At 36.0% G+C, this 25,222-nt stretch overlaps 1 protein-coding gene across 2 annotated transcripts; it reads left to right on the forward strand.

Annotated features, from left to right (window-relative positions):
* Window positions 1-599: 599 nt before the first annotated feature.
* atf6b (activating transcription factor 6 beta) lies at window positions 600-17,577 on the forward strand. Of its 2 annotated transcripts, none has more exons than XM_023345268.1 (17): window positions 600-926; window positions 4,618-4,697; window positions 6,566-6,647; window positions 8,014-8,073; window positions 8,154-8,233; window positions 8,514-8,721; window positions 10,222-10,386; window positions 10,589-10,758; window positions 11,087-11,266; window positions 11,718-11,800; window positions 11,997-12,212; window positions 13,042-13,149; window positions 13,641-13,740; window positions 13,935-14,002; window positions 14,602-14,701; window positions 14,793-14,877; window positions 14,980-17,577. In XM_023345268.1, exons 1-17 carry the CDS (start codon window positions 854-856, stop codon window positions 15,270-15,272), a joined length of 2,151 nt encoding a protein of 716 aa, XP_023201036.1. In that variant the 5' UTR covers window positions 600-853; the 3' UTR covers window positions 15,273-17,577. The 2 variants fall into 2 exon arrangements, with proteins under 2 accessions (XP_023201036.1, XP_005804780.1); XM_005804723.2 differs by having other exon boundaries at window positions 10,225-10,386.
* The last annotated feature ends 7,645 nt before the right edge of the window (window positions 17,578-25,222 follow it).

Below are 25,222 nucleotides of genomic sequence, written 5' to 3' on the forward strand. Positions count from 1 at the left end.
AACAAACTCTCCCTCTGATGAATCAACAGCTCTGTGATTTTACAGCGCATGATTCACATTCTGGCAAACTGAAATCGACTTTTAGACGACCCTTTTGACACTGAAAAAGCAACTTGTGGTTAAGGTTTTAGTATAACTACCTCTTCCTTGTTCGGTTATGTAACAGCTCCCGCCCGGCACATGCATAACATTACAAAACTGGTCCTAATCCCATAGAAATCAATGTTTTGTAAATGTTTAATTTGTCCTAAAATTAACAATGAATTGCTATATGTTTTGAAAACATCCTAGTCTGATACAGGCCAGCTTTTCTGTTACAATGCTTGAATCCACGTGAGTCTTCTCATGACTATTTTTGTTTGCACCGGAAATTATCACGTTGTTTGGCTCATGGGTTTTGTCAATCAAACATCCGCAATCTTATTGGACAGAATCATCTTTAAAAGGATATCCCACAAGCTCCTGTTTAACAATAGGCTACCTAGCTGCCCAATCAAAGTCTTCCGGCTATTTCATTGGTCACTATCTGCGTCGATCAGAGCCTTCTTTACTCTCATTGGCTAACCCAACAAAAGCAGGCGGTAACCTTCTGGAAAATGCGTTTCCTATTCTGTCATATGCAAAGCGAAACGAAGGGTCGATAACTTCACTGGAGGGCATGAAAAAAAATCCAGTTTTCTACTCGGTTAAAAAAATTCTATTACTTTATAGCGCAAATGGTAGCCAAATATAGAATTAGCGCGTTAGCTTGAGGATAAAGCTAAGAGTTTTATCTAGTCTATGTTGGTTTAGCTGCTGTTATCACGTCTGACTGCAGACTCCTGCTGTCCAAACACACACCGCCTTTGTGGCGATGACTGCGGATTTACTGTCTGATCTGGACAGCCGATTCTTCGCTGATAACCTTTTGACGAGCGAAGATTGGGGTAAGGACATTTTAAAATCCGTTTATAAATGAAGATAAATGGGTAAAATTGACATTACAAGCTAACTGGGTGCGCTAACTGCTATACAGAGGCGAGGCCAACAGGGCGTTGCAAGATTTTCATTTTCAGTTTTACACGTTTTTAATGTTTATTCCCGAGTCTTACAACTGTAATTTATATCTAAGTTGGTTTTAATTGTGATACGTGTTGCACGCGGTTTTAGCTTTACTCTGAACTTGCTTCCTCAATCATCTAACCCGGACATTGCTGTTTATCATCCTCACAGTGGCTGGGAACGTGATTGAACGTTTTATATAACCTCCTCTAACTTTTTCTCTTTAAAATCGTCGCTTTATTGACTCTTGTTAACATGATTTCCATCTAAACCTATTCTTAGTTTGATAAGAGTTCCCACTATTAACTAACAGTCCATCACTGTGTTTTAATGCAACAATACTTATTAAAACATCACTAAAGATTGCAGTTGCTAATAGTCAGAAAAACACATTTCTAATCAAGTTTGCAGCTGTAACATGTGAAATATATTCCTGTAGTGGTTTTGGTAAAACAATTTGACAATAAAAAAGTTTAGCATGGGAATACATTTATTTTTTTAACTAAGCCACGGTTTTACTGCTGCCGGAAGAAGAACATACAATTTATTGTTGTGATGCTAATATTTCTTTAGCAGGCTAGCCCAAATTTTAATCTATTTTGTCTCATCATCAATATTTGTTCAGGACAGTCAGTAATATTTAACATCTCAATCATTCGTTTCAAGAACAGGTGTGGACTTAAAAGATGTTGAGTCCATCCAACTGGCCAAATACAAAATTAGCTTGTAGAACATTAATTCATACACTTCGCAGCTTATCAAATATTACATCTAAGCAGACTTTCCAATTGTAATTTTGTGCAATGATATTACCATGGTGATCTCAATTTGAAATTTAGATATTTTACAAATAGTAAAATGTAATCAGCAATTTAAAGAAAATGTTTGTTAGTCCTTCTTGATATGTGTTGGACTTCAGTTATCGTTATTATGGGCTGGTTATCATAGTATTAAAAAGTGATGTTTTAAAAACTATTAAATTGTTTCCTTGACTTGTTCTTACAATTTAAAGTGGTTGCAATAAAATGCTAAAGAGAGTTGTAGCTACCAAGACTTTTTCTAGTTTGATGTAGATCAATCCTTCTGCCCTTTTCCCCACCTATTTTTGCAGACTGCTGGTTCAGCTGGCTGAATAAAGGCTATTACTCTTTTCCGTAGCTTACAAGAAAGACAAATTTAGACGAAACAGATAGTTTGACTAATTAACCAGCTAACATCATCTTGTAGCACTTGTAGTGGTGTTTTATAAAGAGCAGAAAGAGAAAAAGTCAAAATAGTGAAATTTAAAATAGGCATTTCAACACTCATTTTCGATTATGTTTAGAATGTTTTATTTACGTCTCTGTATTAGCATTAAATAAAAAGAAATATGTAAATGCTATGCATAAATAAAGTGTAAATACTGTGATACTGAGGTATTTTTACTTAAGTTTTTATTATTATTATTATTTTTTACTGAGAATCTCATAAGGGCCTACATTTAACCCTCCTGTAGTGAAATACTGTGCTTTTCCTAGTGTGAATGTAAACTAGCAGTCGGCTCCAACACGTCTCAACCAATGTACTGATCTATATCAGTCATTTTTATTGGTGGTTAGTGGTTTTGACAGTTTATGATGAACAGTCAGTAGATGTGTTTGAGACGTCTTGTTGAGGTGTTGTTTGCTCTTGCAGCTTAAAGTATAAACTTTATATGTTTTCTCTGTTTAACTTTGTCAGCCTGCTTCACCTCAGATCCTTTAGGTAAATTTGACAGTCAAACTGAGCAGTTTTATGGCTCTGTGGCCCAAAGGACAAAGTTATTGCTCGTCCCTTCCAGTCAAGTAGTAAACGTGACTAGATTTAGATTAAGGGTAGGTGAATCATTACTTTTGGCTGACAGAAAGTAGGTTGAGTTGAGCTGCATGAACTGCTTCAGAAGACACATTTACGATTTCCTGCAATCTCAAATTCTTGTAACACTGAAAAGTTAAAGTTCAGGAGCAATCTTTCTGCTTTTTAGTGAGATAATCTAGATTATGTTGCATTTCTTTATTCTTTTTTCAGTAGCTTAAAAGGGTGAGTTCTTTCATTTAATAGGCAGGAAAGACTTACAGATACTTTTCTTTTATTAATTACTTGACTTGTTTGTTAATGTAAATTAACTTCAGTAAGTATAATCATTTGTTTATGGAACTTTAAAACTGATTAAAAAAATGTTTCTTTCAATTTTTCATTCTTTTTAACAGAATCTGATCACAGTAAAAGCTGAAGCGTCCCCTGTTTCTTTCAGTTTCAAAGTCCATTGTGTGGCTTATCAAGAGAACACAAAGCATGATGGGAGAAGTACCATTTTCTACCACTTTGCTTGTTTCCTGTAAATGAGGCATAAAATTAGTTTTTTTTACAAACAACAGCGTTTGTGTGACTAAATAGGAACATGTCTTCATATCTCCTGATGTGATCTCATGAAGATTCGTAGTTGACACAAATTTGTGTAATATCTCTGTAGGTTGGAGCTCATTTTGCCACAGAGTTTGATGAAGATATTAAAATCATATGTACATTGTAAAACTTTTGCCTGAGATTCAGTTTGGCTGGTGTCAGTGAACATTGCAACTTTCTAAAATATTTGTGTCACCTCACAGATTTCTCCTCCTCCTGGCTGGAGGAATCTAGTTCATAAGCGTTTATCTGATTCTTCTCAAATTCCTTTAGCGAAGGCTTTTTAACATGTGAGAGGGAATGTTGTACATCCATTCAGCCATCACAGTTCGTTTAAACAACTCATTTGTTAATTCAGATTCTGAGCGAAGGAAAAAAAGAATTTTTTTATTCATATAAAACTAAAATATCAGCAACAAAATAATAGAAAAAAAACATTCTATTAGAAAATTAAAACAATGTATAATATGAAGTAAGAAACATTGAGAATATCACATGGTTAGCATGACTGTTAGCTAGTAATCGTTAGCAAAAACGTTAATTCACTTATCTGCAGAGAATGGATAGGCAGTGCCATTGAAAATAGATGAAATGGTAAAAACTAAAACAACTCACTGAACTGGATTCTGTCTTTAAATTGTTTCATGCAGTCATGAACTGTGAATTAACATTATGTTTCAACTGACTGTTGCAGACCTATTTATATATGTTCCAGGTTTTGCCAGACAGAAAGTCACAAAGATGCTCCTGGTTCTTTTAACTCATTTATGTGAGAAGACTGAACATTTAGTTCAAAACCTTTGAGGTTAACAATAAAATGTTTGTTATTTGCTGTCCTCTAATTGTGTTTTGAGGTTTAACTTGTGAAAGAACATTTGCATGCACTTTCAGTCAAACTGATGCATGACTGAATCTGTTTGTGTCTCAATTTTGTTTCTTTCAAAGTTTTGCCTTCTTGTTGAATTGAATGATTTTTGGTGATGTTTCAGTAGTGTTTCTAAGTACTGATTTTACATGTTCAGAGATGTAAATTAAATGGCTGATTTGAATCTCCTCTGGTCTTGGACCAGCTTGTTTTTTGCTTCATCATCTGTCCCTGAGTTTTATTCCCTGTTCTTTGCTGATGTTTTGAAAATTTTGTCTCCTCTGCAGATGCCTGCCTGTTCAAGTGTGAGAGCATGGAGGAAGGAGAGGACGGGGACTTCAGTCAAGGGTTGAAATACGAACCATCGGTACGGTCATGAAAATATGTCTATGCATTGCAGCTTTTGTTTCAGTGCAGCTGACACTCAGCATTCATTGCTCACTTTGACTCAAGGCCTCTAAACGTGTGTCGCGCTATCCCCTACACCACCACAGCATGCCCTTTTAATGTTTTTAAATTACATCCAGGTGCATCAGTTTTTATGGGATAATTTAATCAGTGGGAACCTCTCTTCCTCCAAAAATAAACATTCAAATAGTTTTTAAGACTTCGTCAGCTCAGTTTTATTTCACCCAATCAATTGGATTAACTCTACTTCCTGAAAAAAATAACTTATTGGCTGGATAGCATGTTCATAAAACAGATTTACCAGAAAGTGTTCTCTTATTGTTTAGTTATTCTTGATGTTTCTTTTTGTTCTAATTATTCTAACAAGGATACTAACTTCACTCTAGTGAAGGCTATATTTTGATTTAGCGCCTTTTGTAAGATGAGCTTATTTTTTGTCTAACAGTTTAGAAATGTATTTTCTGCTGACTGTTTAGTTAATGAAAGTTTAGTTATTCACAAAAAGTTGAAAAAATTTAAATTGTTCTACTTGATTGTTTTATATCATATCAGATCTGTCTTTGGTGTTCTTGTGTCTTTATTGTATTAGATCAGTTACAGTGTATTGGCAAACCTACTGTGTTGGCTACAAAAGCAGATATACTGTATAAAAACCATAGGCACATATTAATCTGTGGTGCTCAGGTTTTGTTCTTTCTGAAAATATAAAAAAGGAAATATCAATTATAGTATAAATCTTATTGTTGTAAAAACATTTTAATTGTAAGTAAAAATAAATGTTTGTGTTTGTCTAGCAGACAAATTTGACTGGAATTTTATATGAAAAGGGAAGTTTATGTAGAAACATTGTTAAATTGCTGTTACTAGAATTTTTCCGTTGCATTGGCACGTTCCTTATTTTCAGCTATACAAATTTGACAACTATCAAACCATATTTTTTTCAGAAGGATTAGAGACTAAATGTAACAATGGAAAGAGCAATATCATTTGGATCTTGCTTTATCTTTGAAAGGTAGCTTTGTGAATCTGCTTTAACAGTGGAGTTTCTAAGCTTGAATATTTCAATAAACTCCTGGGGGAAATTGTCATTACTTATACATTTGACATTTTGTTGTTTTTACCATGGTTTCACTAGTTTGCTCAAGATGTGTTCAAATGCATTCGAAGGTGTTAGATTTGGCATGAATCCTTGTTCCTGGACAGTACCGAGCTACATCCTGGTTAAACCTGTACAGTTAACATTTTGTGCTTTGTTTTTTTTCATAAACAGAGTGACTGAGAAGTCAAACAAAATGCAGACAGTTTGCAGTTTTCTGAGGAACTGGTTTAGCGATGGTTTTGATAGAATCTCTTTGCAGTTTGTTGGCTCAGTCTGGACTGTAAGGGTTACAGCGTCATGTTATTGATTTCTATAAACCTGATTATAATGTAAATATTGTCAATTCCCAAACTTTAACTTTATGTATACACAGACTTTGTTATTTAGGCAGAGATTTTCTTTTTAAATGCTTGTAATCATCCAGTGGAGCTGCAGAAAACTATACAGAGCATAGTAACAAACCCTTGTGTGAGTGAAACTCTAGTGTTTATATACAGTTAGAATCAGGTTGTCGAAGTAGCAGCTTACACAGATGACTGTACAGGGCACAGTGCAGGCAGATGGTGTGTGTCGCCTGGCTGAGTAACACAAACATACACACCACCTCGGTCACACACACTCAGACACAGTAACCCTGCAGTTGTTTGGACATGTTTGATTCCTGACTTCCTGACTTTTTTTCCCACTTCACTCTCTCTTTCTCCAACCTCTCCACCAACTCCTCACAGTTTGACAATGACCTCGTGCTCACCCTCGATCCTGATAACCGCACGTCACCATGGCGATACCTTGACGACAACCTTCTCACAGGTACACACACCGTCCGCTCTCACCTTGGTGGCTCTCACCTCGGGCCCCTTGGATCACATCGCTTAGCATTTTGGTTTCACGGATCAGTCGTCTCTGCAACACGAGACGCTTTGTCCTCAGCCTGTGGAAACATTCTAACATTCTATTAGAAGCAGAGTCACTCTGTCTACATCTGCAGGTCTTCTCATCATATAGGCTTTATTTTTATGCCTATTTAGTGAGAATTAAGGGACAGTGTGAAAATAAAAACATAACATTTCTAAAACCACTTGTTTTTAATCTAAAACATTCTAGCTTAACAGTTTGAGCTTGCTTGTGTTGTTTATGTGATTGCATGGTTCTTTGACATCCCAAATGTATTCAGATTTAACGATCAGTGGCATTTTTATTCATTATTTATCCATAGAATATGTAAATTTCTCACTTTCATGTTTTTTGCAGAGAGCCAACAGAGCTCAATTTACTGAATCTTGTATCTAGTGCTGTTTTGCTTTCCTCTGTCTGAGAAACTTATGAATACAGACAAAAAATCCTCTCAGGGATTTAACTATTCACCTGCTATACATTCAGTGTAGCTACTTTTAAACTTACAACTATAATCCAAGAAGACTGCTTGAATAAAATGTTTGATTAATGATGATATTTAATTAAATTGAAGTATATACAATGTATAATCGTATTTGGCTTGTTAGATTGTCTTTTTCGTTGATGCTCACACCTGCAATAGATTTTATTTTTTTGTAGTGGTGGCAACAGATATTTTACCGACTATCAGCAATGTTTTCTTAGCATGGAGCTATATTATTCTTAAATGAAAATTTTTTAAATTTAATTTAAAGCAAACAAAGAGTTAAATATAAGGTGGACATTATCCCTCTATTAAAAGTCAGCAAAACAGATGATGCAAAATGGTAAAAGATTGACTCAGGAAGCTCAGTTGAGATAATTGATTTTGCAGAAATCTCTCCAATGAGCGGATCTGCCTTTCGTTCCATGAACTAGCTGTATGTAGCTCATTGTACCTGAGAGGTGTATAGATAGACTACCTTTTGAACAAAACCATTTATTTTGATTCAGACATAGCATTAAGAGAAAAAAATCTACTTCAGGTTTTAATTATGTCGATATGTTTATTAAATATTATTTATTATTTTTGGCAGAACTGAAGAAATCCAATGATATTTGCTTAAAAATCGGTTGTGTTTTTCTTTAAGAACAACATTTTCATTTAGCAAAATTTTGAAAGGTTTTTGCTCTTCATTTAATAAGCTTAGTGCAAGTATATAATTGCATCTAAAGGGTTTTATTTATCCAGTCATAATGTTGTTTAATATCACAACATCCATCTCTGTTTGTTTCTGTTTAGGAAGCACTTCGGTGATAAAAAATGAGATGACATTGACAGAGCCGCTCCCTGTGGAAATGTGTAAGCTGAGTTTTTCCTAATCTAATCTTTGCACATTGTGTTTTTACAATGTTTTCACTAGTTATGTGGTTTCTGTTCAGTGTTCCAGGTCAAGGCTGAGCCTCCCTCTCCTGCTTCCTCGCTGGACTCAGATTGTTCGACCTTGTCGCCTGACCCACAGGTGGGATTTTTCAGATGATAAAGGAGGCTGTTTTATCACACAAATGGACCAATAAAACTGTTTGTGTCATGATTTGGATGCTTATCTTTTAATATTAAAGGAAACTAATAAATAACTAAAGATATATTTCAAAGTCATAGAGTAAAGAGGCCATCTTTATTTATTTTTATTTATTTAACCTTTACTTGACCAGGTGAATGATTAAGAACCAATTTGTATTTACAGTAATGACCTGACTGGGAGGGAAGAATACAAACTTATTGTCCCATCTCCTTTCCAGGTTACAATTAAAGCCGAAAACCCTCCGACTCCTCCGTACATGTATGGAGACGTACTGTCTCCTCCGCTGGGGACGATGGAGGTAACCGTGGCAACTACAGCAGTACCCCCACCCCAGTCCCAGATTCCAATAATGACACAGACTCAGCTGCAGACACCATTAACATCTGTCCAAGCAGTCATCAATGGAATACCGACACAAACTGCAGGTATGTGACTTCTTGTTTACTCTAATATTCTTCTATTAGAGTATATTATTTTCTTCTATATTGACACAAAAAGAAGCGCTAGACAAGCATTACATTAGCTCTCCACACCTTTTGTTCATGCAAATCTGAAAACAGGATATTCCACTCATGGTTAGTGTTGCCGTTTTTTTTTTCTCTGCACATATCTGTGAGCTGTCAGCCCTAGAGCCTGAATAGAGAGCTCGGTTTACCTTCCACCCTGTGTTCCACTCATTTGTGGAGGTATTCTGTACACAGACCCTGGGGCAGTTCCCACACAATGGTGGGAGTACTGTGTAGGTGTGGGAACTCCTCCCCCTCCTCCTCTGAAGAAGAAGGGTCTTTGGTGGGTTGTAACCGAATACGGAGTTTTGGATAAATGGAACTTTTCTAGTCTTCATACTGAAAGACCTTCGAACATTTAAATAGCACCTCAGTCTGCAGTCTTGGAGACATCACAATGTTGTTTTCTTGATTAAGCACATACAGTTGTAAATATTGCATGTAAATTAACAAAATGCACTCAAAACTTTGGACATATAGGACAGTTTGAAGTTACTGGCATTTGGGTAACCCCTTTATTATCTTTAATGAAAGCATGGAGGACCTCTAAGTTATTGCATAGTTCCATCTGCCCAGTTATTGTCTTGTTTTATCATGTGTGTGTATATTTATGAGCTATGCTACTTTTTAGGAAAATAAATAAATCTTGGAAAAGATGTTTCCTCATTGGGACAAGAATCATAGAAATTATTTCTAAATGAAAACGTTGAAAACGAAATCGAGATTGGTGTTGAGAATCAGAGAAAAGTTACCAACCTGAAGCTGCTGTCTCCTTAGTACGCTTTGATATTAGAACCCTTTTTGAATGACTGCTTAGTTCTGATCATGCAAATTATTTTTATTTATTCCTCAGGTTAGGCTCAGTCGTAGTGACAAGACAGTTTTCTATTTGCATATTAACGTACATTTGGTGTCTAGTTATTAAAATAGGCAATTATGATAATTTTAAGTACATCTAAACTGAGGTTTTTGTGGATTATAGTTGTTTGCAGATGGTTGTGGTCTCTAACCTCAAATAAACTGAGTGGCTTAGAAGTCACTCTGTGACCAGTACAACCATATTGGCTGATTTATGACACTAAAACATTCCTGTTTGTTAAAATAATATTTAGTAACATGTACAATGTGAAATTGTTCTTAACTGCTGGTTTTCATTTCCAGTTATAGCACCAACTGTTCTCCATGTTTGAAATCTCTTTTTGTTTCTTTACACTTGATGTTGAGGGAGAACTGATTTAAAAAGCTTCTGCTGAATTCAATAACATGCCGGAGAAAGTGTTTAGTCATTTTAATCTAGTGTGTTTGAGGAGGAAAGCATTTCAGAACAGTTGTGCACAACACAGAGAAACTGCTACAGAATATATTGTATATAACTATCTTTTTGTGATGTGAAATAACCTAAAAGTGTGTGTTTTGTAGCAGTCCTGCCAAGCACATTAAAAGCCAGCACCATCCTGAGCACCAAACCTCCCATCCAGCCCCGACCAGTGTGTGTTGCTGCTACACTCCCCGTCCCGCAAAACCCTGCACCAGCGAAGACCCTCATACTGCAGGGGCTCCCCTCCATGGATCAGAACAGACCCGGTAGGACAGTATTGTCCTGTTAGCCGCATTTATAAATTTTCTTATTTATTTTGTTAAAAAATGAAGATCTTCAAGTATTTTTCATATGAAATAAAATGTAACTACCAGATAAATTCTCAGGTTTTTGTCCTTTTATTTTAAATTCCAGGTAAAGTAATTAGCTTTGTGTCTGATCGCTAACGTAGCGCCTTTCTCCCTCCAGTTGTCCTCTCTCCGTCCGTCTGTCTCAGTTCGGCTCCGGCTATTGTCAAAATGGAGCCCGTGTCCCCTACCATCCCTCAGCACTGCTCCAGCCCAGCTGCCTCCTCAACCAGCAAGCCCATCGTCCCGGCGACCACGCCGTTACCCAGCAACAACTCCAACGACATTGATGTGAGTAGGTGGATGCGGTGACTCACGCTGAAAAAAAAAAACCCTGACAGGTTGAAGGCTGGCTACAATGTTTTGCTCTTTTTCTGTTTGTAAATGCGCTGAAACTAATATGAATACCCACAGTTCATTACTCAGAGGTTTATCATTTTTGCTTGGCACTCAGAGAAATAAAAATATTAAGTTTTTCAGTTATACATAGACATGATAAAGATTTACCGACCTCAATTTCTGCTGCTGATTTTTAACTTGTCTAGCTAATTTCTTTCCCATTTTGAATTCTGACTCACTTCTGCCTACTTTCTTTCTCTTCAAATTTTTCCTTGCATAGATGAAGGTGCTAAAGCGGCAACAGAGGATGATAAAAAACAGAGAGTCTGCCTGCCAGTCGAGAAAGAAAAAGAAGGAATACCTGCAGAACCTGGAGGCTCAGCTTAGGGAAGCTCAGCAGGAGAACGAACGACTCCGCAGGGAGAACCAGGCGCTGAGGGAGAGACTGGCTGTGAAGGAGGTGAGTGGTGGTGAGACAGATATGAAGGGGAACTTTAGGATGAACAGGCTTGAAGAAAAACAAGTTACAATAACAGAAAACAAAAAAGTGTTATAAAATGACCAAGCTTCTGATTCTGAATGATAAGGTTTATGTCTTTAAAACTACATATGGAGAGCAGCTTTTTCTTCCACTCTGCTGGTTTTGCACCTGCACACGTGAAGAAGAGGAAGAAACATTTGGTAAACAGGGGAACTTGAATAACAAGATCTGAAGACTAAATGACGGGGAAACACACAAGAAACAGAGAAACCTGCTAATCCTGTTATAAAAAAACAAAACTATAAATCATGGACACTTTTTTTTCAGTATATACGTAGCAAAATGGACACGTTTGCAAAATAGAAAGCTGATTTTATGAGATTCAGCATGTGTGAAGAAAATTTCCATTTTTATGTTCTTTGTGTTTCAGAGTGGCGACTCTGCAAGCAACAAGAGAGCAGTGTGTGTCATGGCGGTTCTGCTGTTCATGACTTTCAGCTTTGGCCCCGTCAGGTATTCGCTTATGGCTTTCTTCAAAATATCAGGATGATATCATTTAGTTTAGCATCTCAGCTTGTTATTGTGTCATTCAGTGTCCAATTGTTTTTACAAAGTAAAAGCACAAACTATATTGTCCTGTATGGAATATATGGAAAAACCACAACAGTTGTATTTGAGGTTTAAATGATTTTGGTGTTTATCGCTGCAGCATCACTGACAGGAAGCTGTCAGCTAGTCTGCAGGAAGATCTGGTGTCTTATACGGGTCGCCGGCTGCTGGAGATCGAACAGCAGCCGGATCGCCAGGCTGATCCTCAACCTCTCCAGAAAATTGAGGACAAACCGGAGAAACCAGAGTCCGGCGGCGATGAGCGGTGGAAGGGAGGAGAGGCGGAGAGATACGCTCCAGAGTCTTATCAGTTCCGGTGAGGCAAATCAATAGCTGTAAACACATTATCCTGACATGCAGTGAAAAGACTGGGAATAAACAGAGGCTACAAGTTCCTCTGTGGAATTCTGATTAACTTTATATGAATAAAATCACACTAAGTTTTAAAAAACAAGCTATTACACAGAAGGCGACTGTTTTCGCAACCCAATATCACTTTATGCTAACAAACACAGACCGATGTAGAATGTAGTTTTTTTTTGTTTTGGTTTTTTTAGCAATACATTGACCCTTATTTAAGGGCTACTCAGTGTATGATTGTGTCAATATTGTTGTATTGCTAATATTTCAATGGACTTTGCAATAAGTACTTTTAGTTGAAGTATTATGAATTTTTTTTACTTAACACAGGATCAAAAGTCATTGCAGAATAAACCCTGCGAGTGGTCAATTAAATTCTTTTAAACAACCATTAAAAACTCAAATGCTAGATTTGGTTACTTAAGTTATCTTGTTTTTGTTTTTTTTAATCAGCGGATAAATGGTGCTGTTTGGTCATTGTCATGTTGGTGTCACAGTTCTCATTGTGTTCCTTGACTGTTGTACCCTGTTATATAACTCATTGCTATCCAGAATAGTAACCTGCATTTTATTTAGACACCCAACAAAGCTGGTTCTACAACATATCCCTCACTTCTTACATGTGGTACATAGAGTTTCTCTGCCGGAGTTTTTTCAACTTTATTTAAGGAATCTTAATTTAAAGCACAGACTTACATTTAGTAAAATATGATTATTTATTTTATTTCTCTGAGCAGCTTTCCTAGTGTCTAACCATTGTTCTGTATTTTCTGGTTGTTGGGCAGAAACCTGAGTGACATGTTCAGTGACTTGAAGGATCTGGTTCTGCCAGACATCGAACGTTACTTCACTTCCTCAGACTGCCGACAGTTCAACCGCTCTGAGTCTCTCAGGTCAGTCCTGCCCTGGTCGAAATATCTTGTTTTATCACGCCTTCATTTTTTACCACCTCCTCAGGAGAAATTTGTAACAAATGTTTAAACCCTCAAACTGCACAGGCAAGATAACAATACTTTAATTACCTTATGCTGTATTTGTTCACTAATTTCATTTCTTTAGTAAAGGTTAAAGAAACGACTCCGTTTCTTTAACCTTTACAAACAAACCCTGAAACAAACCCTGTTTGTTTCACAGCCTGCAACTCATTAATGTGCTCATCTTTGGTGTGATAGTTCTCAGTTAGACTTCCTCGGATTGTTTTTGCTCAGCTCATATTTATGAGCAGCTGCTGCACATTTTGTTGATGAGATTTATCCAAATAAACAAATCATTGTCCAGAAAAGAAGTCAGTAGAGTGCACTCAGTAAAGCTAGTTTTACAAAAAATGAGAAATGAAACTTTTTTTTGCGTAGCAGCTTAAACTGAAAGATCTCTGTGACTCCAGGCTCGCAGACGAGCTAAGAGGATGGGTTCATCGACATCAAATCGACAGGAAGAAGTCTGGAGGAAAAGCAAAGACGGCCAAAAAAGCAAAGATCACCCAGGTGAGAAAGATTTATCTTTTAAAAAGTGTATCTACTTTTTAAAAATGGTTTAGTTAACAAGGATTCATTAAGATCTCTTTTGAAATAGTTTCTTAGGAAGGAATGGCAGCAGCACATAAACACAGTTTCAGTTGTAAAGGATTTAACTTGGAAAAACCAAGACAAATCTTTTTTGTATCTTTCTTTTGAAACAGAAAGCTCAACTGAGGAAGGCAAACATTTCCAGATATCTGCCAATCCAGGCTCACCGCTCCATAGAAAGGTACAACCAAACACACACTCTTCAATGTAAACAAGACTGTTATTAAGGAGATGACTTAACTATGAGTAAAGAAGACAGGTTTTTTCTCATTTGACAGACTACAGGTACAAAAAAAAACTGAAAAGAAATAATTAATACCAAATTTATCTTATAAAATATCAAAAATTTCAGTTGTTTTCTTCTAAATTTATAAAGTTGAACATTTAAGTAATCAAATCCTGAATTTTAAAGGACACGTATTACTGATACTTTTGGAGCTTAACTATGTTGAATTATCTCATTTAACAAATATTACAACCAGTTTTAGAGTTCAAATCAGTTTTGTCTCAGCAGCAGCTCATTCTACTTATTCTAACAACACAAACAAGCAGAAACGTTTCTCCTTTCTGAGACTGGAAATATCAAATATGTTCAGAAGATTCCATCTTATTACTGGACTATGGCTTTGGCCATCACATCTTTTTATATGTTTTTAAAATGTTTGCTTATCTGTAGTGCTTGATTTTAACTAAACAGAACATTTTTGCCATAGTTCTTAGAATATTTCGGTTTGAGTTTTTAAGTTTCTTCTTCTGGTTCTTGTTTGGCTTCCCCTGCAGTCAGCTGAGGGTACTTCCTGGACCTGAGGTCACCTACAGCGACTTCCTGGACGCCATCGACCGTAGGGAAGACACGTTCTACGTCGTGTCTTTCAGGAGGGTAAGACTATTGAAAGCATTTCAGTTCCAATTTGTGATTTTAGATCTTAAATATCAGATATTAATCAATCAAAATGTGTTGATTCCTGCAGGACCACCTGTTACTGCCTGCCATCAGCCATAACAAAACCAGCCGGCCTAAAATGTCTCTGGTGATGCCGGCCATGTCTGTTAACGGTGAGTCTGTCTGGATGATATTTAAAGCATCTGAAGAGCAATGAATGATGCGTTCACTGTACTGGTTGCTGGGTTTGACCTTTCTGGTCTCGTCCTCCTCAGAGAGTCTCTACAACTCGTCTCAGGGCTACGAGATGATGATGCAGGTCGACTGCGAGGTCATGGACACTCGCATCATCCCCATAAAGTCCTCTGCCGTCCCTCCATCTCTTCGTGAACCCTCCCCTCCACCACCCTCCTCCCAGCATGGTGCCCACCATCACCATGGCAACAGCACCTCCCTCAGAGGGCGCCACCAGCACCATCCATCGTCTTCATCCCCTTCTCCAAGGCAGCCTCTACCTGCCCGAACTCAAACACCCGAATACTTGATCAGCCAATCAGAAGGGGTCTGAGGAGACACAGAGACGAGTCTGATGGTTGAAGGTTGGTGACTCAGATGAGGAATCAAAGAAAATTTTTTAAAATCTCTTCACTAAGCAAAAACGGTTTCAGAGACGGTTAAAATTGAACATCAGATTTCATCAGCGACTGGTACTGACAGGACTAAATAAAATACTATCAAAATATACAGATCTATTCCTTAAAGTAAAAAGACAAAGAGGGCACCGCCAGCACATGAAAGTGAATCAAACGGATCAGTTCCAGTTTTCTTCAGAGACTACTCGGTTATTTCTTTATCAAATCTTTATCAAATTTGACTCTTTATCGGACTCTGTTCAGTTTGACGGGGCCACATTTTGAAGTTCTTGTGGACGTTGCATATTTAAACCCATCAACTCTTTGGTTCTGCAGACATACTAAAGTCACTAAGGAAAGAAGTTATTGTGATATAATCTACATGTTTAGAGGTTATATTCAGGTTTCAGGACATGAAATGTTTTCATTGTCATGGATTGAGTTTTTTAATGGTTTCAGGGTTTAAAACTTTCATCTTGGGGGATTCTAGGCATATAGATCTAACCAGTAAAAGAGACATGATGTACATATTTATATACATTGTGATAAATAAAATTGCAGAAATCTAGTATTCCTTCATCTGAAAAAGACAGGAAACTTTAAAGGCCTTTACATTTTGTTGTAAATACAGTGTGTTTCATAAATCTGATTATTTGACACAACTCTGACAGCTGTTGCACAACGGCGGACGCTATTTGGTTAAAAAAAAATCTCAAAGGTGTTTTTTTTGTTCTTTTTGTAAATGTTATGGCATACATTTTTACAAAGGAGTCTTGTTGATTTGTTTTCCAGCGAACATACACTATATGAATGCCAGCTCCTGTTCAAGTTGAGCAGTGGTGTAGAAATTGAGTTTCAGCAGAAACAATTTGTTTAATGTGTTCAAGAGTTATGCCAACGCAAGATTTGAGCCTGCAGATTTGTTCAACCCTTGGTTTTTGTCCATTTGTTTGTTGTCAAAATATTTATTTTTCATTTTTTTTAAAAATAAAAACAACTAATATAAAAACAAAAATTTAAGTGAGGCGAAGATGATTTGTTGTTTTTTTTTCTGTGATGTTAACTCTGAAATCTTTTACTAATTTTGAGAGTCAAGCACCCCGCCTCGTGCATCAGCTGTCACTTTTATCCTTGTGTGTTTTTTTATGTTATTTAATATTTGTAAATATGCGTGTTGATATTTTGTTTGTATTTTGTCACATTTTCAATTTTTTATATTTCTCTTTTCACAACAAAAAGTAAAAAGATGAGAAAACCTGTGAAGTTTTTTTTTTTTTTGTCTTGGAAATGATATTTTCTATTTACATGTTGTGTCCAGTGGACCAGCCAGCCTCTCAATCTGTAAGTGTGAACTTATATTAGATTCATATTCTTTTTATGATTGTACATAGAAATAATAAAATTGAGTTCTTCTTTTTAATTTGTAAAGGAAAGACTATTAGTGCCTGAAAGAAACTCAATAATTTAGCATTTCTGACCTGGGACTTTGAATTTTGAACTGCTCATATTCGTAATGAGTTTTGTTTTAGTCCTACAGAGTTAGTTTCATCCTGTTCCATTTAGCTGAATGCAAAATGTAATATTAGACTCTAGCATCACTTCATAATCTTCATCTATCAAATCTGTCCGCTCTGCATGATGGATGGAAGCTGTAGGTGTATACTTGAGCTAGAGGATATCTCAGTTTGTGCAGCTTTGATGTAATTATTTCTAATGGGATTTAGAAGCTTCAAGAAATGTTTCGACATACATCTTCCCAGGGACATATTTTTTAAATTATGTTTTTTGGTTTTTTTTCTATTGAGGCAAAATAAGTTGAGAAGAAACGGGTGCATACAATTGAAATGGATTTTCAATTTTGTTTTGTATTTCAGAAGATGAAACAATTCAGCCAAAGTTTTATTATTATTCTGCATTATTATGGATGGTCACATTTCTAACTTTTTTATGTTTCTGAAGCCTTCAGTTTGCTGCTGGGTTCTGTTTGAACACGACCACAGAAAGTTTGGATTTCACTGTTGATTAGACTGTATTAGAAAAATGTACAAATCAGTTTTTGTTTTTTATAATTTTCCGATTTGTATAAAGGTATGCCAAGAAGAAGCTAATATGAAGTAGAAAGGGCCTTTTTTATTTGTAATTGGATGGTGTGCATTGAAGATGGGGAGGGACAAAAGAGTCAAGAATTGGGAGGTTTGTATAAAGTTTTTGGAGCAATGTTAATAAAACAGTGGTCATTCAGTTTCTGTCTTCTGATTATTGTCGACATGTTATCACTTCATATGGGACAAATGTCTCATTTACTCTTCCCAATTTCAGACCATGTTTTTAAATGATTCAAAAACATTAAGGATAACAATTTTAAGTGGACAGAAAATGGATCATTGTTCTGTATTCTTACTGAATAATGTATTTAAAAATGTTATGAATGAACATTTTAAAATACATTTTAAGGTCATTAAAATTAAAGTTGGAAAGATTTGGGAAACAATTTTGAATTTGGTTCTTTTCCTTTTGTTGTGTTCAGATGTTTAAAAACTAATCTTATTTACATTTGCAGTGCCAGAATATTATGATAAACACTATGCATTTTTCACGTAATATTTGGCTATATATTTCATATATATATATATATATATATATATATATATATATATATATATATATATATTTCACTATAATATTTGGCTTTCTGTACATTTGAAAAAGACAAGTTGGCTTTCGTTTTCACTCAGATCTTTGCCCTTTTGACCTGTGTTTAGGATTAAAATTGACTAGATGTCTGAAAAGTAACGGTATGTTCTTGGCAATTTTACTTGCATTAATAATTAAATTAATAAAAAAAATAGCTTACTTAATTTGTTTTAACAGTTTCAGAAATTTTTGATTCATTTATTCCCTTAGATTTTAAAATGAAAACAAAAATTCCTACTTTATTATTCAAACAGCTCTTTTTTTCCTTTATGCTCTTTGCCAAACTTTATTTGTTAAAACATCTGAATATTAAATTTAGGATATTCTTCTTAGAGTTTATTTTCAAGCAGTTCTTTTAAGCTGACAAGCCTCATTGAAAAGCATATTCCAATTTACTGAGATATATCTAGTTGCAACATTAATTAGCTTAGAAAAGTTAGTTGTAATATTAACTTTTCTAATTATTGATAGGCACAGCAAATAGTTTTACAGTTAATGTTTTAAATCTAATAATTTGCCAAGATATAACCTAAACAGGATCTGTTCGAAGAATAAAATGTCTTAGTATGGAGATAAGAGGGAGTAGTACATAATTCAACCACCAGGGGGCGGTTAGACGCTGCAGATTGGATGGGAGCCCCAGTGAGCTGCTGTCACACAGATGTGAAGAAGCAAGAGGGTGACTGACTCGGGAAACATTAATCACAGGTGAACACGATGACACAAACACATGATTTAAATTTCCCAGAAGGAAAATGAGCCTCAACGTGGCCGACTTCATGATTCACAGTCAGTGGCTGAGGTCGTGTTGTAATGTAAAGCTTATAAAATCAAGCTAGATTAACCAAAATATTTTAGTAGGAGGGATCTTTATCACAATGTTTAAATTCAGTCCAGGCTCTGCAGAACACACGCGAAATAAAAGGCAGCATGCTGCTGAACATATTCATATTCTGTGCATGGACGTCGTCCTCATGTCACCCTGAGGCTGAATTGTTAAACTTAAAGATGGGTTTGTTTTTTGTGGTCATGCTTTAGCCTAACATGAAACTTGTATCTGCTCTTATGTGTGTGGATACTTACGTTGATGGTGTTTACTTTACTGTCTGGTTTTTCTCCCTGTAATACTCGACAGATTTTAAATCTGCAGCTGATGACAGACGGCTCAGAGCCACGACGTTTTAGTGTCTTGTCTGCATTCCTTCTCCTTAGACAACCCTCAAGTTCATGAAGGGCAAACTCATGAGGCCAACATGTGTCACAGTTGTGTATCGTTGCACATTAAATAAGTTTATTTCCACCATGTGAAAGCAATGATGAATGATAACTGGAATAGCTCAAGTCTGGTGTTAATTTGGCCTTAGAGATTGTTTATTTACTTCTTTTATAAAGCTGTGTACACTGAGATCTATTTACATAAGAAAATTTATGAAGACGGGTGTACAGTATGTTTTTGGTCTACTTTCGGGACGACATCTGTTTCCTATGAGGTAACCAGCAAAACTTGCCGTTAAACATCAAGACATTCGCTTAGTGGGTGTTCGTAAACTCATAATGCCCCCATAATTACCTGCTTGTTAAAATAATAAACAATAAAGTGCAATTAAAGGAGTTTATGGAGACTTTATAGGCTCTGAACTGGCAGGATTACTGATGGCACAGCAGTGTTCTGTGTGTGATAATTGTTATGATTTAGTAATTTACATAGCTCAATTTAAGTGCTTAAAAAATGTCTTCCGGTTTAATCTTTTACCCAATGTTTGTTCTCATTTATCAGGAGCAAACAGGCCTGTATGACGTAATGTCCTCATGTCACTGCTGTAGAACAGAAGCTGTAAATTTGACCCAAACTCTGGACTTTCAAACTCCAATGAGGCTGGAAATGAAAACATTAAACTGCTACATTTACAGCTGTGAGCTGTAATTATTGGCAAAAACTAACACTATAGGTCTACTCACTTTTTAAACAACACTGCCTGTGAGATATGTATAAAAAGTTTTCTATGACATATAATTTCTGACGAGTAATTTTGTCCTTCAAGTGGGGCTGTGAGATCATTAGTTTGCTGCAGGAAAAGTCAATTTTTTTGTACTTGGTAATGACAGTTTTACAGGTTTAAACATGATGTTGTAACCCCTTGAGAATCTTTAGTCCTTTCCTAAATGAAATCATTTTTAGACATAGACTCTGTGTGTTGGGACACAACAACAGCTACAAAAAAGGCTTTAAAGTCAACAAAGTTATAAAATGGCTCTTCCATAACCAACAAGTAATTGTTTGCTTGTAAACAAACAGCGATGACTGAGAATTTATGGCAAGACTTGAAAATTGCTGTTAACAATTATTCCAGCTCCGTCTGATCTACATGTGATCAAAGCTGGAGTAATTTTGCAAAGAAGACGGACAGAAATGTTCAGCATCTACAAAATTGCGTCGAAAAGATCTACATTTTCTGACTACAGGACACCACAGGATTACTTCAAATAATTCATATAATTCAAAGAGGAACTGTTTTTAGTTGCCCCTGGAGAAACACGTTGACAAATGTCACATTGAATATGGTTAAACAAAAATCCTAATTACCGTAATATTTGTTTTTGAACTTTATCTGTATTTAAAATTTTACAAGTAAAAAAAAATCTGTAGAAATGTGTTTCTGTAAATGTCTTTTGATGATGTCACAAGAAGAAAAAGGCATGAATATATAATTAGAAATAAATATTTTGGATGATTTAAAAAAAATCTGTGCTTTATTTTCCTTCTAAGACACCTAGTAAATGGGAGCTTTTTACCAGCTGTTGGTGATAAACTGAAAGTCAGGTAGTCAGAAACAAAATGTCTGATCTCTGCAGGTCGAGCTGCTTGTGTGGTAAACCTAAAATATGAGAAGTGTTGTCTAGCAGCTAGAGCTGAATTCCAGCCTCATGATAGGAGAAAAAAGTCCTTTAGTTCTGCCCCCAGCAACACTTGAAACCCGCAAAGCAAACAACCACGTCCATATTTAGGTAGTGTGACCTGTTCCCTCTCTTTATAACTTATCTGGATTCACAGGTTCTAATGAATCAGATTCAGATTGAAACAACAAGGATGGTGTAAGGTCAGAAGTAATGGGCTCTTAAAACAGCAGCATTGGATGTAATTCACAATGATGGACAAAAATTTACTTGAAGTGGATTGAAAGGCCAGGAAAGGATCATAAACTATGATTTTTATAGAATATTTCTGCACTCTCCTGCAAGTAAACATCATAGATTTATTTAGTTAAGAAACAAATGTTTTCCTCTGTAATTAGAAGTGGTAACTTTGTGGACGATCCAATGTGTTTTAATGGTCAGCTCATTTTTCATTTGGTGGTTTTACCACATTTTCACCTAAAGCAGCTGTAACCCTCTGCCACAATCCTGTCTTGCAGAAGTGTAAATAATTTCCTCTCACGTACTTAAAGTTAAATTCCAGCTTAGAATAATAACCGGAGACAAGAAAATATTTTGTTATCCACTACTAACCAAAACCACCAGGCAGGGGTCAAAACTCATCATTAGGGGACTTTCAATTTTACTGCCAGCTTTCAAATCCTGGAACTACATCCAAAAATCCTGCGGAAAAGCTTTGATTTTATGTGAAAACAGAATCAAACTCTGGCACAAAGATCTGACTCTTTAGTGTGTGGAAACCTCCCAGACACCAGGCTTGTGTCTGTCGGTTGTTTTCTGAGAAAGAAAGTGTTTGTTTTCTTTGGCTGATGTGCAATATCACCGTCCTGGCTGGAAAAAAAAGACTTTATTTGATGGAAAGAGGAAAGGAGACAATGAATATGGCAGATTTTCAAAGACAAATGAGGCAAGAAATGTCTTGCAGCGTATAAATCATTCCTTGTTTGTTTTTAGAGCTTTTAATTACAAATATTATTTTTGTATGATTATTACATGGGTATTGAACTCAAACCATATTTTAGCTCTAAGAATAGCATTTTCACATGATGTAAATTTATCAAAACATGTCTGTTATTTGTTTTATTTGTGTGCATTTTATGGACATACAGCACCTGTAAATAACATGATATGACTCCAAGCTGCAAAGTACATGCAGATTCAGTATAAGCCAACAAAACAAGATTCAGGGAAAGAACGTTAACTAACACAGAAATAGAACTGGAAATTGTAAATATGATGCAATCTGCACTGAGTTGACAAAACATTATGATTTATGAAATAAAGTAAACAATGGTTTCTTTACTGTATTAGTAGGTTGGATATATTAGGCAGCAAGTGGATCTTGTAAAATCGGTGTATTAGAAGCAGGTGAAATTGGCAAGCACAATGCTTTAAGGGAGTTTGACAAAGAATAAATAGTGGTGACTGCACTACTGGCTGAGAACATCTCCAAAACGGCAGATTTTGTGGGTCTTTCCATTCTGCGGAGTTCAGTATCTGCCAAAAGTTGTCCAAGGAAGGAACAGCTGTGAATCTTTGATATGATCCAACAGAGGACTTACTGTAGCTCCAATTCCTGCCTCTTTTAGGATCGCTAAGCCCCCTAAAACTCTTATTAGAATTTAATTATTTAATATATTTAGTTTTCATTGTATAATTTATGTGATCTGGTTATTTTTGGGGCCTGCCATGCAAAGCAATGGCAGGAACCTATTACTATTGTCGGAGAAAGTGTTTCTTTCTTCTTCTTTATTTTTCTTCCGTAACCGTTAATGCGGCTCGTACCGCTGGGTGCACACCTACAAATGAGGTATCAAAACGTGCAGAAAATTCACGCCATTCCAGCTATTACTTTTGGTGGGATTTGGGCTTAACGTGGCGACATAATTCGCAAAAAACTACGAAAAAAACCCCATTATAAGTCAATGGGAAAAATCCTAGAAATACCCTATTTTTGAGGATTTTCTGTGTCGTCACAATTTCACCTAGAAATGCCATTCAAATTTCATTTTGTAGATACGTCTGTGATCTCTTCGAAAGTGAAGACGGCTCGTCGATACCAGTTACGGTTTGTCCACAATTTGCCTCTAAGCGACCCAAAGTTTCTCATTTTTCCTAAAGTTAGAGTGCGTCTCTGGCTGCTTAGAGTGAGAGATGAAGACAACTTTTTCAGCCCAAATCATTTTTGAAATCGCCATCACGCCCACAAATATCGCACGATTAGTATCAAAATCGGTCCTGACATTGATACGCCTGTCTGCTCCGGTAAAATGTTTTCGAAATTTATCTAGACCGTACGGTTTTCTGTCACGGTGCTTCAGAGCAAAGTCATGCGACAGGATTTTCTGAGGCTGTCTGAGGCTCTCTCCCATGTATTTGAATAGAATTTCAGATCTGGGCACAACATTTCTTTCTCTCATCACTGTAAATGCTCTGACTGAGGTACAGATATGAATCTCGGGACTATCGCAGAAGACACATTGACCTCTCATACGCTCGAAACGCTTTTCGAATATGTATTACGGTTCCCGAACACGAAGGATTTGTTTCCAATGCTTTTTTTCAGTAAAACGTGTAGGCTCAAACACACAATGGTGTGTTTGAGCATGTATGACTCACAGCTCACACCTGCTGAGACCATTATTTACCATGGCAACGGAACTCAAGAGGCTATTGGCTGGTGGTCAGGACTACAAATTCGCATCGCTGTAGTTCTATCTATCCTCAGTTGAAACAGATCAGGACTGAGAACTGGCCTTTAGAACTACCTGCTGCTATGGGCTGTATATAACTGATTTAACTCAGTAACTGTTACACATGGGATTAGTTTGGAACTTTAAAATTAAGCATATTGAAAATTTCAAAATAAAAGCCCTGAATATTTTTACATGACGTAATTGCTCTTTTTGGCTTTATTTTACTTTTCCATCCAAAGCACTGTTACACATGGGATTAGTTCGGAACTTTAAAATTAAGCATATTGAAAATTTCAAAATAAAAGCCTTGAATATTTTACATGACGTAATTGCTCTTTTTGGCCGTATATGACTTTTTCATCCAAAGCAATGTTACACATGGGATTAGTTCGGAACTTTAAAATGGAGCATAATAATAATTTCAAAATAAAAGCCTTGAATATTTTTACATCAGCTAATTGCTGTTTTTGGCTTTATGTGACTTTTTCATCCAAAGCACTGTTACACGTGGTATTAGTTTGGCCCTCTGAAATGAAGCATACTGAAAATTTCAAAATAAAAGCCTTGCATATTTTTACATCATGTAATTGCTTTTTTTGGCCGTATATGACTTTTTCATACAAAGCACTGTTACACATGGGATTAGTTTGGAACTTTAAAATGGAGCATAATAATAATTTCAAAATAAAAGCCTTGAATATTTTTACATCATGTAATTGCTCTTTTTGGCTTTATTTGACTTTTTCATCAATTTCAAAATAAAAGCCTTGAATATTTTTACATGACGTAATGAAGCATACTGAAAATTTCAAAATAAAAGCCTTGCATATTTTTACATGACGTAATTGCTCTTTTTGGCTTTATTTGACTTTTTCATCCAAAGCACTCTTACACGTGGTATTAGTTCAGAACTTTAAAATAAAGCATACTGCAAATTTCAAAATAAAAGCCTTTAATATTTTTACATCAGCTACTTGTGTTTTGAGCATTATATAACTATTTTAACCCAAGGACTATTACACATGGGATTAGTTTGGCCCTTTGAAATGAAGTTTAACAAAACTTCCAAAAATAAAAGCCTTGAATATTTTTACATCATGTAATTGCTCTTTTTGGCTTTATTTGACTTTTTCATCAATTTCAAAATAAAAGCCTTGAATATTTTTACATGACGTAATTGCTCATTTTGGCTTTATTTGACTTTTTCATCCAAAGCACTCTTACACGTGGTATTAGTTCGGAACTTTAAAATGAAGCATACTGAAAATTTCAAAATAAAAGCCTTGAATATTTTTACATCAGCTACTTGTGTTTTGAGCATTATATAACTATTTTCACCCAAGGACTATTACGCATGGGATTAGTTTGTCCCTTTGAAATGAAGTTTAACAAAACTTCCAAAATAAAAGCCTTGACAACATTTTAAATCGTACCGAATGGTGCACGTCCACCTCGCTTAACGTTCTTGCGGTTCTCCGCGTGCCACTGATTACGTCGCGGCGTTCTTTAGCGTCGATGCCGATTTGTAGCGACGACGCCGTGCCCAAACCCCACGGGCGCGC

Source organism: Xiphophorus maculatus, chromosome 13 (assembly GCF_002775205.1).
Source record: "Xiphophorus maculatus strain JP 163 A chromosome 13, X_maculatus-5.0-male, whole genome shotgun sequence".
Taxonomy (NCBI): domain Eukaryota; kingdom Metazoa; phylum Chordata; class Actinopteri; order Cyprinodontiformes; family Poeciliidae; genus Xiphophorus; species Xiphophorus maculatus.